At 53.8% G+C, this 12610-nt stretch overlaps 6 protein-coding genes across 6 annotated transcripts; 2 read left to right on the plus strand and 4 right to left on the minus strand.

Annotated features, from left to right (window-relative positions):
- Nucleotides 1-49: 49 nt before the first annotated feature.
- Nucleotides 50-3154, minus strand: VTN49DRAFT_1205 (uncharacterized protein; the record flags this gene model as incomplete). Its single annotated transcript, XM_069408795.1, has 10 exons — nucleotides 50-149; nucleotides 222-617; nucleotides 669-803; nucleotides 854-1147; nucleotides 1210-2470; nucleotides 2562-2695; nucleotides 2762-2867; nucleotides 2927-2965; nucleotides 3046-3068; nucleotides 3135-3154. The coding sequence occupies 10 exons, from the start codon at nucleotides 3152-3154 to the stop codon at nucleotides 50-52; spliced, it is 2508 nt and encodes an 835-aa protein (XP_069270245.1).
- A 580-nt stretch (nucleotides 3155-3734) lies between these two features.
- On the plus strand, nucleotides 3735-4132 carry VTN49DRAFT_1206 (uncharacterized protein; the record flags this gene model as incomplete). Its single annotated transcript, XM_069408796.1, has 2 exons — nucleotides 3735-3917; nucleotides 4028-4132. The coding sequence occupies 2 exons, from the start codon at nucleotides 3735-3737 to the stop codon at nucleotides 4130-4132; spliced, it is 288 nt and encodes a 95-aa protein (XP_069270246.1).
- Nucleotides 4133-4145: 13 nt separating this feature from the next.
- Nucleotides 4146-4964, minus strand: VTN49DRAFT_1207 (uncharacterized protein; the record flags this gene model as incomplete). Its single annotated transcript, XM_069408797.1, has 4 exons — nucleotides 4146-4295; nucleotides 4343-4430; nucleotides 4538-4794; nucleotides 4872-4964. The coding sequence occupies 4 exons, from the start codon at nucleotides 4962-4964 to the stop codon at nucleotides 4146-4148; spliced, it is 588 nt and encodes a 195-aa protein (XP_069270247.1).
- Nucleotides 4965-5677: 713 nt separating this feature from the next.
- On the minus strand, nucleotides 5678-6479 carry VTN49DRAFT_1208 (uncharacterized protein; the record flags this gene model as incomplete). Its single annotated transcript, XM_069408798.1, has 4 exons — nucleotides 5678-5794; nucleotides 5863-6276; nucleotides 6345-6359; nucleotides 6423-6479. 4 exons carry the CDS (start codon nucleotides 6477-6479, stop codon nucleotides 5678-5680), a joined length of 603 nt encoding a protein of 200 aa, XP_069270248.1.
- Nucleotides 6480-6606: 127 nt separating this feature from the next.
- On the plus strand, nucleotides 6607-6964 carry VTN49DRAFT_1209 (uncharacterized protein; the record flags this gene model as incomplete). The annotated part of the gene is made up of 2 exons (XM_069408799.1): nucleotides 6607-6653; nucleotides 6784-6964. The coding sequence occupies 2 exons, from the start codon at nucleotides 6607-6609 to the stop codon at nucleotides 6962-6964; spliced, it is 228 nt and encodes a 75-aa protein (XP_069270249.1).
- Nucleotides 6965-7110: 146 nt separating this feature from the next.
- VTN49DRAFT_1210 (uncharacterized protein) lies at nucleotides 7111-9174 on the minus strand (the record flags this gene model as incomplete). Its single annotated transcript, XM_069408801.1, has 1 exon — nucleotides 7111-9174. The coding sequence occupies one exon, from the start codon at nucleotides 9172-9174 to the stop codon at nucleotides 7111-7113; it is 2064 nt and encodes a 687-aa protein (XP_069270250.1).
- Nucleotides 9175-12610: the final 3436 nt, after the last annotated feature.

Raw genomic sequence — 12610 nt, forward strand, 5'->3', positions numbered from 1 at the left:
CAAGCCAATCCAAGCCATGCCACAAAAAGAAAACAGAAAAGCAAAACCATTACTCCTGTCCGAATCCCAGCGTCTCCTCCACGGCAATCGTGAGTTTCTGCTCCAGTTGCTCGTATGTCTTGTAAGGGGGCAGATCGAGTCGGTTGAAGCTGAGTCACGTGTTAGCCGTCCATTGCATTTCCAGGGAAAGGATAGTTGTAGACAGTGTATAGGGTTCTTACCAAGTATGCGACTTGGGCAATGCATTGACATCACCCGCTTTCTCAATCGTAAACCGCCGCGGGCCGTCCGATCCTTGCAGGTCCTTGAAGCCATTGACCGGGATACGCGACGTGCCCGTGGCGAACTGCAGCAGACGCGACTTCTGCTCCGCGTCCCAGCTGTGGATGATCTTCCAAAAGTTCTGGATGACCTCGTCCGACTCCTGGTACCCGCGATAGTCGGTGTGCTTCTTCCAGTCGTCGACGTCGATGTCCGCAATACCGCCGATGAGCAGCTCCAGCTCGCGCTCGTCGAACACGGTCACAAGGTCCTGTGGGATGAGCTCGTTGAAGCCGGACATGAATGCTTGGAATTGCTGTTCCACCCGTTTCTGAATCTTCCACTCCGTAACGAGCCTGCCAGGCGTTAGAATTATTTCACTATCCTTCGAGCTTTGGTCTACATACTCAACGTATTCACGCTTGTTCTCATTGGTGACAGGGATATTCTGCCCGTCGGGTTTCAGATCGATAGTCCGCCGCTCGCCAAACTTCTCGTCATCTACCGAGAAGGTCAGGTCGACCCCGTCGATGTCGTTTTCCCTAATCTTGTCAGCGTCATTCATCCAAGAATAACCTCACAGCGAACTTACAATGTCCAGGTCAAGTTCCGGTGCAGATCCTGATCCACACCCTCCATGTCTTGCAACGTCACCTTCTTTCCGAGCATCATCTTGTAGAAAGCTCCAATAAAGAACGAGTCCAAGAACCGTCGGTGGAAAATGGCCAGACCGACTACCCGGCCAATGAACTTGAAGTAATTCAAATGTTCGGGGTTGATCCCCGAGTGAGGGTTGATCTGAAGGGTATAGTTATCGTGGGCAGAGTATTCGAAGAGGCAGTAGAAGGGGTTGAACATTTCGTGCGATAGCAAGAAGAAGAACTCTCTGCGTGGGGGGGTTAGACCCGTCGTACAATCAATAAGGGAAAAAAAAAAAAAAGAACATACCGAGACAGACCGCCATAGTCCAAGCCATCCTCGCCCTCGAATTTGATCATCAATCGCTTCTTCAGATCCGACGCGCTTTGCCGCATGATTTCCGCGTACGAATCCTCAAAGATGTTGTTGCGGCGCACCTTGATATGGCACTGCCCCGATTGGATGCGCAACGCCGGCTGTGACCGGAAGTAAATGAGCTTGCGGCGGAAATCACGCTTGTACTTGGGCACATCCCGGTCCAGGGATGATGGCAGTCGCGGATCGTCCCACGTGGTTGTCTTTGTATTGTGGTCGACAAAGTACACGCGCGCCGTGTTTGTGAGTCGCATCTCCCAGCCGCTCGGCAGGGGCCCCAGCTGTGACACCGGCTGCTGCTGGATCGTGGTGCCACCGGTATTGGCACCGTACATCCGGATGTACTGCTGCCGCCGCGGGTCGACCCAGGTCGTCGTGCGAGTGTTATGGTCGACAAAGTACGGTCGCCCTTCCGGCGTAAATCGCTGTTCCCAACCCGGTGGCAGTTCCCCCGTTCCCGCAGTGGTGGCTCCCGTGGCCATCATGGACACAGCGTTCGCCGTTGCGGCGGCAGCGCTGCTGCTCGCACCGTTAGGCGGTGTGTTCGCCTGGCGGTCCGACAGGTTCGGTGAACTGGCTCCCGTGCGATCCTCTGGCAGGGTCCGGTTCTGGTGTGCTCGTCGCTCCATTTGCATGTTCGCTTCGCGCTGTGACCGCTGTGCACTTTCGTTATAATTCGCTGATGGTCGCGTCCATGTCGTCGTCCGCGTGTTATGATCGACATAGTACGTGCGCCCCAGGTTGTCCACACGGCGCTCCCAGCCAGCTGGGAGTCTGCCGAGGGCGTCCTCAAAAGAACTGTACTGATGTCTCGAGGCGTTCGTCGAATGTTGATGTCCGTTTGGTTGATGTGACACTCCATTTTGGGCCGCATGGCCACCGGTCTGCTGAGCAGTTGATGAGGACACGCGCGTCGGAGCCAAAGATGAAGTCGCGGTGGTGTTGGCGGCGGGAGAGGGAGCAGCGGCCGCAGCCGACGCCGCCCCGGTAGCAACGCCATCGACAAGACCGCTCCCTTGTGATGGCGTCGAGGTGTGGACCGTCGGGGCCAGCCCGGTCTGTGGCGCCGTCTGCGCTGGCGGTCGATGGGGGTGCTGCGGAAGCGGGGTGGATAGGTTCGTCGACAGGCTGAAGATCAACTTGCCATGGACTACGAGGTTGTCATTGGACTTTTTGAGGTCGCGCGTCAGCATCTCTAGACCACACGCGCAGCAACGCGGAGCACGCACGCGCAGCCGTCAGTCTATCAAGTTCCATTAAGTAGGTGCGGTCTAGGAAAAGCATACCCTCACCACCCATCTGCAGATCAATCACGTCCCCGATGCGAACGTTGATTACGCCGAGGAAGCCCTGGTCCTTCTTCTTGAACTTTTTTTGGTCGAAGATTTGAATTGCGAGGATGCTATCTTCGTTGACCTTCCTTTTCGCATTGGTTAGCGGTTGGCGGGAGTTTCGGTCTCGAGGTAGCCGGTGCGGGAGAACGTACAAATCAAAGGACTCATTCCAATAGGGGTTCAGCGTCTTCTTGATCACGGAGGTGGTGTGAGTCTGCTCGCCGCCTACCGTGGCGACGGCGAACGGATCAGGATGTCCTGTAGGGAACGATATCAGCCTCTTATTCTTGTCGCATGCCGGCTTAGGCCATACGTACGGAACACATCTCGCTTGTATAATCCATCCGCAGCGATGACTAGAGCGCGATATCATGTTAGCGCCGAGGATATTCCTATGGCTCGACACTCTCGCGACATGGCGGGGGTAAACGCTTACTTGTAAGCCTCAAGTTCGGCTGACTGAGAAAAAGTGTCAGCAACACCACCAGCATCAAAATATCATGCCGGAAAAGAAATAACACTTACGCTGGCAGATTCGAACTCATGTTGTAAGCGTCTTCAAGCGCAGCCCAGCGGGCAACGAGGAAACAACGGGACCGCGGGCTCTCTCACTCCCAGCCGCTCTCTGCTTCCAAACGAAGCCACGACACACCACGGCCACGTGAGAAAAGCAGCGAACAAACAGAAACAGAACAGGACAAGCAGCCCCGAATACCCGAATGTCGACCGGAAAAAGCACGCACGACCGATGGTTTTGAGAAGCAGGAAATGAAGGGCCCTTTCGACGACGGCGTTTCGTCCTTGCAACAAGGCGGATTACCTAATCCGGACCGGGCTGTCGCTGGATTCGCTGGATCTTCTGGAGGAGGGAAGAAAATCGGAGCGAGGCTGAGCAGGGCGCCCGCCAGCCAATCAGCGTTGATTACGGAAGACGAGGGGGCTTGGTCTGAAGTCACCGCGTATCGAGTTTCATGGACCCTGCCCTTTTTTTCTATTCCTCGATGGGTGATGGACTTCAGCCAGGGGTTGCTATCAAAATGACCATGTGCAATACGAGTAACTGCGAATGATGAAGATATTAAAATAAATGAGAACAAAGGGAAGCAAGTGGAAAAAACAGAAGAAATGGCGGAATTTTCACCCAATGTGATGAAGTTGAGTCCGACATCAGGCCATACGAATTCACGATCCGCAAGCACAGAGCTCCCTCTAGCTCTGGGACCAGGTAGCGCGAGCTCCCGTGCTCAGGAGACTCGGGGCGAGTCTGGCTACGAATTTAACAGCCTAGCTCGGAAATGGCCATTCCAGGTAATCGGCTCGTTTTGGACAATGAGGCAGTGCAGTCACAAACCGCGAGCCTGTCATCGATTCAGGGACAGTGATATCGTACATCATCAACTCGGATAACTAACCACAAGTCCACGACACAAAATCCAGAACTGATGACCGAAACGAAATGGAGAATTTCAACATTTTCCGCGATTATCCGGCAACCCCCTGAACCCACCATCGTCGAAAATTAGAACCCACCAACGCCTAATATGGTGCATATCCTCGACCTCGGCCCCTGTATCCTCCACGATATCCGCCGCGCGGAGGATAGCCGCCGCGGCCATATCCTCCCCGACCTCGTCCTCGACCGCGGCCACGGCTCATGCCAGGAATGTTGGTGCGCTTAGGTACGACCTAACTGGATTAGCAGGTGCTACAGCAGCGGAGCAAGAAAAGCCTACCTTGATATTCCGGCCTCGGAACACACTGTCATTGAGGACCAGTGCCTGGGCGACTAGACTGGGCTCTGCAAACTCCACATAGGCATACCTGAGGCGTGTCAGTAAACGCTTATGGAAACATGAAATATGAAAATGAGGCAAATAGACACGAAAGAAAGATAAGACATAAAAAGCAGAAAAAAAAAAGAGGCATACCCTTTTGGATGCCCAGTGTATTTGTCCAGCAAAATGGTCACACGGTTGATCGAACCACAACTCTGGAAATGCGCCTGGATCTCCTCCGGCGAGGCGCCATAGTCGACATTCCCCACGAACACGCTCCGCGCGTCGATGGTCTCTCGGTCCTCGCGCAGGTTCTCCTGCTGTTCCTCCAGGGTAGCCTGCATCTCGCGCAGCTTCGCCGCCTCGGACTCCATCTCGGCAACCCGCTTCTTCATCGCCTCAATCTCCTCCTTTGGTCGCGTCAGTCTCTTTTCTTTTCCCGTCCAGCATCGTTCGACCGCATTCTGGCCCGGTTACCAGCACACACCTCATCATCAACACCGCCGCCCTCCTGGGGCGCGTCATTATTGATCTGCTGCTCCTCGGCGCGGATCTCAGCAGTATCCTCAGTACTCGCCATCTTGTTCTTCTTTTATTTCTCTATCTTTCGTTCGGTGGATGAGATCGGTAAAAGCCGCGACTCGTATCAACGCTCAGCGAGATCCCATTCAACGCAAGACGATTCAGAATTCTCTTCGTCGTCCGGACGGTGGACGATTTGCCCTTCGATCCGTTCGTCGCGCGGAAGAACCCGACGCCTTTTAAAATAAACGCTCACGGTTCGTGTTCGATTATTCGCCGCCGCCTCTTTGTCTCAAAAACAGGGTTCTGAAACCAAACAAAGATATTCAGAAGTCTTCGATGCGAAAAGAACCCCGTAAAAGAAAAAAATAAAGGGGAGGCGATAAGGGAGTGATGAAGATGAGGCAGAGCAGGCAAGCTTTAGCCTTTCCAAGAGTCCGGTTCGGCAGGTCAAGTGAATCTGCGAATTGAAACCGGGGCTTCCTATTTGGGTCTAGCGTGACTCTTTCTTGTACGATGTTTGGCAACCCATCATGTCATTGTTTGGAGGGACTCCAAACGCTGGCAAATAGAAGTTATAACTAATTACTAGAGCAATTATCTGGTTCTATTCTTAAAGAAACACTCTGTCGACTGCAGCTATGCATCATATTTCAAAGCGGGCCACCGCCGACAAAAAGCATTGCCAACAAAACCATGCAAAAAAGTAACCCCAGATCCCGTCGTAGAACTGTTCAGTAAACGATATGTACTGCATCAAGGACTATATCATCATGAAGACGTGGCGATCTGCTTGCGGAATGACACTTTCTCTACCGACACTGTCTCATTCCCATTCTCATCGGTCTTGAGCTGATAGACGTATAGAACCAGGACGTCCCCTTGAACCTATACCGGCCGTCAATCCACAAGCTCTCAAGAAGATAAAAGGCCACAAATTGAAAATAAAGACGTACATCCATCAAGCAAAAGCTCGGCACCGGTTCCTGCCCATCCGGCAACCAATTCGTCGTGAACGCGCCCGTCGCACTGCCCGGGTTGACGAAGAATCGACCTTCTAACTCAAACGCCTCGAACCGATGCGTGCCACCCCAGAGCAGAATATCAACGTCCATCTGACGGGCCGCGATCAGCAGCGCATCAGCATCATTGGGCGGGATGATCGTGTGGCCATGGGTGAAGCCGATGCGCAGGCTGCCATGCGTGACAACTTTGGATAAGGGCAGGTTCGGTGAGTCAACGTCGAAATCACCTCGGACTATGTGTAGGTCCGGCGCAATCCCCCGCAGGAATTCAAAGGTGCTTCGGTCCGTTAGGTTGCCAAGACAGAGAATCTGACCGATCTTGCCGGGCGTGAGAAGCTTTTTGAACTGTTGCGCAAAGATTGGTCAGTTTGAGGTCGACGCGAATCCGGTCCATCAAAAGGCTAGATATTCACCTTGGCTGGAAGATCCTAGAAATCAAGTCAGTCGGTTAGTGCTAGGCGGCCGCGAAAGTTATGATCCAGGGACGGTACCGGAGCCCGGTCTGGGATAAACAGGTCGCCAATGACCAGCACTAGCCGTGAGGTCATTGTGAACGCTTGAATCAGTGCTCAACGAGCCATGCCCGGATGAGCTATCAACGAGCAGGAGCACAATGGGTGATATGCGCAACTGAGGAGGGGAAGCTCCAGGCTCTCCTCCGTAGCCTGTACTGCCATGCTCCGCGCTGTCGAGCCCTATGCCCTAGGACCGGTCCCGATTCGGTATCATTCAACGGGGTAGCTTACTAAGCGAGCAGTACGGATCTTATTACAAGAGAGGAAGTTGACTATGACATGAAGAGAGTCTCATTGAGCTCTTGAGAGCATCCGATTGAATCAGTCTAACAAACAGAATGGGGAACAAGAATGGGGAGTATCATCGATTAAAACAATATTGTAGAGGCAAAGACAAGTCACCCATGATGATAAGCCATGCTCAACACAACAGGCCGCCCAAAACCCAGATAACCCATGGACCAACTAATAAGAGAATGAGCTCAGTCCTGCTAGAGCGACATTCTTCAGTCTGGTGAACGAAAGGATATCAGAGAGGAAAAATCATGCCCATCCGACCCATGCCCAAACCCTCTTCCATGAATGATAAGAAATCTAACACGAGCCGTACAGAGAGTAATGATATGAGATATTAAGAGTGCAAAGAGGAAAACCTTGGACGGATTTATCGATTAGGCTTTCGGCCCCCGTCCTTCTTGGACTTTGTCTGGCCGGTAACGAAACTCACTCGGCGCTCACCATCGCCGCCGCGGTTCAACGACACGATCAACATTCGGTCCTTCTTCTTGCCATGTCCGCGAGTCAGTCGAGCCGGTGTGGCCAAGTCTGGATCGGTCTTCGTATCGGTTGTCGTCGACGTTGCCGTGCCCTCGTCGTCCTCGACCTCAAAATCGTCGATATCGTCGTCAGGAGCGACTTCGGAGGACGCAGGACTAGAGTCTTCGGACTCTGACGGTGCTTCAAATTCGTCGTCATCGTCATCGTCATCGCTCACCAAACTGGGAGCTTGATTGGAAGTAACAGTGTGGGGGCTTAAGTTCTCCCCATCCGTTATTGGAATGGCGTTGCCATTGTCCGCGAGATCCGAAGAAGCCGCCTGGTACGTAGGATCAAAGGTTGAAGTCGTTGGGGCCGAAAGATCCAGCGGACGAGGCTGATTTCGGTTCCGAGGCTTATCGGACCCCTTCTGGTTCTTTCCTTGATGATCCGTAGTGTGGGCGGGAAGTCGTCCTCCGCGGAAGCTGAGCTGCGAGCGATCCTCCAGAGTCCCATCCGCCTCCTGGTCGGATTCCTCGTCGGACGAGAACTGATCCAAATCGATTGTTGCCTTGGCATCGCCAACAATTTCTTGCAGATCGACACCGATGCCGCGTCCGGCCAGCAGAGACGACAAATGAGGCGTTTCGGGAGACGCCTTGAAGGAAGGATCCGGGGTCTGCGACGGCCGCGAACTAGGCTTTGGCAGCGAGGAAGAGTCAGCGGACCGAGCAGTAGCCGCTGGTGACGACACAGCAGAGATTGAATTCTTGGACGTGTCGATTGTGTGTGCGGACCGGATCAGTGGGTGGACAAACCCCGGTGCTGTCGCAACCGAGGAGCCACTAGATGAGTCCGTCGTGGCGCCTACCACAGCGCCCGCCTCATCCACTTCCACCGGCTCGCCACAGGCTTCGGCCGCAGCATCATGGCTGGCAAAAGTCCGACCGTGTGCTATTCGGCAGTGGTTGATGAAGCCTTGCGTGCTCGAGAAGTCAAACCGGCGGCAGTCCAGGCATACCAGCTTGACCGTCTTGCCGTCACTCTTGCGCTTCATGATCATCGGACCCGCCTTCTCCTTCGGTGCAGGATAACCGCTAGGTAGCGACTGCAACTTCACGTTCGCACTACCTCTCTGAGAGCGGGACTTGCCAGCCACGTAGCCATGATCGCCAAGACTGCCACGAGTGGTGCGACCATCCATCGATCCGTAACCATGTCGGGCGGGAGTTTCCACCTCGCCTCCGTCGAAGCGCGGATCTGGTATGAGCCATTTAGCGTAGTGCCGTGAGTATGGGCCGTCAGTAACACCCCACGGCGCCGGCGAGACTGGAGCTGGACCATGTCCGGTGTAGGGAATGGCAAAGCCAGTACCATTGCTGACCGACTGGGACATGCCGGTGAGGTGTGAACCCGGGTAGGGAATCTCGGCGCATCGGCGTAATTGTTCCAGCGCGATCTGGCACTTTGCAATCTCCTGGTCGATGAGGCGCAGTTCGTTGTGCTTCAGTAGGATTTCCAGGCTGAGCTGGGCGTCCAGTGTCTGTCGGAGCTTGTCGACATCGACCTGAGAACGCTGGCCACGGGCAACGCCGTCCCGATCTTGGGCGGTATCCATGCTGTCGGGCTTCGGCACCTGCGAATTCTTGTCGTTGTTCTCTTGCAGCCGCGACGGCGGTGTGGGCGTGGGGGTGGGCGCCGGGGCTACATTATTGCCGATCGGCAGCTGCGGCGCGGTCGCCGCTGCATTCATGGTCGCATCAACGGTCGCGGTCGGAGCAATGGGGTCGAGACAGCGCTTGGTACCTGGCGGTGCAGTGGCATCGTCAGAGTCGGCGCGTTTGCGCTTTAACATGGACATCGATGTGGCATTCAGGATCGGCGAGGCGTGTTCGGCGACGAGCATTTTCAGATCCTGGACCGACCCCTTGTTACCGCCGATGCCAGTCGACCACGGCAAAAGGTGGAACATGCCATGCGATGCGCCGTTGACGGGCTCGGACGGGGTCTCAGACGCGTTACGAGCCCAGGTCGGAGGGGAAGGTATGAGGAGTTGGGGTTCTGTCAGGACCGTCGCAGTCGGCAGGCACGATATCCGCCACCGGAGATAGTCGCGGGAGCGACCGGAGACCGCAGCAACAGAACGCGGAGACCCAGTGGCGAGTTGGTGCGAGACGAGCCAACCTTCTCCGCAGTCGCCACGCCCGCCAGACCAGTCGGGCGAGGTTTCGCGTTCGGATGCCTCAGGAAGTGTGGTTGGGGAATCCCATGCGCCCGTCTCTTGGCCGGCGAAATGACTGAAGAGTCCCCCGGAAATGGCAAATCCACACACCACGAGCGATCGTCAGTCGAAATTAACGCGAGATTGGGAGTCGTGAAGGAGTTGGGGGAAGAAGTCGCAGTCAACAAGTCGGTAACCTAAAGAGTACTCCGTACTGGGCGTCCAGCCAGGGACGTTGGACAGAGTGGCTGAGGCGGATTGACTTGACGGGGGGTGGTTCCAGCTCCAACCACGGCAAAGCGCGGCTTCTGGAATTCTTAGTCAGACGGGGATTACTAAGACCCGCAAACTGAATCGCGGAGAAAGGGAAAGAAAGAATAATAGGCCGGCCAGAGCGATCAGGCAACCAAATGGAAGCCTATCGATACATACAGTACGTACGGAGGAACCGGAGCAAGATTAAGTAATCCAAGTGAGGAGACGAGACGAGCCAGAAAGGGAGGACGTGAGGGGAGAAAAGCAAAAGGGAGGAACGAGCAAACAAAAAAGAAAAAGCAGTCACCAACGCTCTCAGCGTCGGAACTTGAATCTGGAACCAACTGGGCTCTCATCAACCTTGAATCCTGGATTGACTTCATAAGTGGGCCTGCATGGATCATCGTCCAGAATCGCGCTAGCACCTTAGCAGCCTGCATGGGCCATGGGGCCGTGGGCCTTGGATGATGGGGGTGCCAATGCCCGCCTCAGTCTAGCCTAGGCTGTCTAGGCTGGTCTGGGAGAATCCGGGACGGCGCCATGGTGATAATGATGCAAGCACTGATTGGACTGCACGCGGTCGGATTGAATTGCACTCCGTATTCGAGGCTGCATTTCTGGTTCAGCTCGTCGGCCGCTTCGTATAGATCGAAATCCTCTGGACAAGAGAGCAATACAAACTGGATTCGCTTGTTTCGACCGAGGCGAATGGGCTCCGCGTACGCTACGAGGACGATGATGCAAGCATTCCCGCCTTGGCACTCGGAACTTGGCAGACCGGTCGACGATGATGACTAAGCAAGGCACCGCCGGAGACGAGTGAGACTGGAGAGCCTGAGACGGTCCATGCCTCATGGAGTCATGGTTTGGATGGTTCAGATCCAACAGCTCGGCAGTGTCTCCATCACATGTCGGAGAATGATACATAGGATCAGCAAATCCCGTGTTGGCCATCAAAATCAATGTTCGAAATCGGACGCTTTACATAGAAATCCGCTCATCTACCAGAAACATCAAAAGGCGAAAACACCGCCTGCTTCTGAAAAAGCAAAAGCCAACCAGAACTCCAGCGATCCGGGAGCATGCAGGATCCAACTCTTGGCACTCCATGCCCTAACAACGATGGTTGAACCCCTTACTACTAATGGTAGATCGAATATGACTAGTCGCCTGCGGTATCAACGATTAAAGGAGCGGGTATGCACGTTAAATCGAAGGGTTTCTGAAAATTTTAGAGTCTAGTTGCTCGAAATCGAGGTGTCCGGAGTACATCCGGAGTACTCTTGTAGTATCATTGTGAAGCCCTCGGCATCCGCACTGAAATGGAAGAGTCCCAAGACGATAGCGCAGAATCGCCGTTATCAGTACTGAAGTTGAGCATGGAGTTGGCGTTCAGAAGCTACTGTGGCTGGCAGCTCGGGGAGACCTCGGCATAATTGAATGAGCCTGCCTGAGGCTACGAAATGCGAAATCCAAAAAGGTATCCTGACGACGGTGGTCTTTATCACGTGTAGGAGTGGCCATAAGAACGAATTCTTTCAAGTCTCATTCAATTTTATCTTCCTCTTCGAATAGTTTACCTCGCGCCATAATCTCCTATTCATTGATCAATGAACGGTACATTTAGGAGTGCCGATTCATCGAACGGGCCAGAATAGAACGGTGCTTGGAGCCTATACCAGAATCAAACACAGGATACTGGCAGTAGACCGTCCTGTAGAAAAGCTCAACTTCCTCATCACTTTCCTTAGAAGGAGCGCCGTCTAAGCTGCAGCCTGGCAATTCTCTCCCTTAACCAATCATCCAAGGAAGCACCATCCGGCGATTTATCCCTGGCTTTCCATGGGCCGACCAAGAACTTCTTAATGGCCATAATGAAAACTCCTAGATTGGCAGATCATGCAACGAGCCGGGAAATCCATCGCATCACAACTTTATCAGCGATCGTCGTAGGCGAGGGTTAAACACAACCCTCACACTGTGTTGAATCAACCCAACTTATCATCACCAGACAGTAGAGTTCTGGAAAGTTGGAGTTCCTGCGAGCTCCCAAAGGGCGACGGATGCTCCTTGATTTCCAAAGATGGCTCTGGCTACAATGATATATGCGAATTTCCTCAATCGGGGCCCGGAACCGCCGTCAACTGCCAGTCGAACCTGAAGATTGGAGATACGGGCTGTCCCTGAAAAGGTAGACTATGTGAGAGCCGATGGCTCTTCTCCGCCATTGTGCCTTTGTTCATTCAAATCGCCAATGTCGATCACGATCTGGTCGTCGTCACTAAGCCGTATTTCCAGTAACCGATTCTGTGTAAATGCTGAAAACATTTCCTTATCTTTCCCTTTCGATCGTTTTTAACATTTTGCAGGATCGCCATCAGTCTCTCGGATGTGTGTCCACCGAATGGCTGGTGTCCGTCCAGCAAAATGGCATCACCGCAGAGCTAGCGGACCATCGGTTGACTGATTCGGTTCGGCGCCAAAGCCGAGCGTATTCCACTTCTCACTGATACAGCAGACAACCGCTGTCCGGATAATTGGCACATGTAGGCTGCGCATGCAACATGGTTCAAATCGATCTTGAAGGGGTGTATAGGACCACCTGTGCTGCTCTCGAGTCTCAAATGAATCCGGTCATCTTCAGGCAGACCCCATCTCAAGAAAACTGAAGCACTCGGAAGCGGCGTGCCTGACCTCGTGCTGTGTGAGGATGTGCTTTGTTGTGGACAATGCCGATGTAGACGCGCAATCAGTTCTGCTTCAAAAATGTCGAGTTCTTCGTGACTTGATCGGAGGCTGTTGCGCAGTCTGCCTTGAGGCCCGTCGTGTAGTTGCAATTGCATCATTTTTGGCGGCACTCCAAACTCTGTGCGGGTACGCTGCATAATGGTTTCTAATCTATGGTGCTCGCTTGCGGATAAAATGAAGAAAC

This window comes from Thermomyces lanuginosus (assembly GCF_041956635.1).
Source record: "Thermomyces lanuginosus strain ATCC 200065 unplaced genomic scaffold VTN49scaffold_22, whole genome shotgun sequence".
Classification (NCBI taxonomy): Eukaryota; Fungi; Ascomycota; class Eurotiomycetes; order Eurotiales; family Trichocomaceae; genus Thermomyces; species Thermomyces lanuginosus.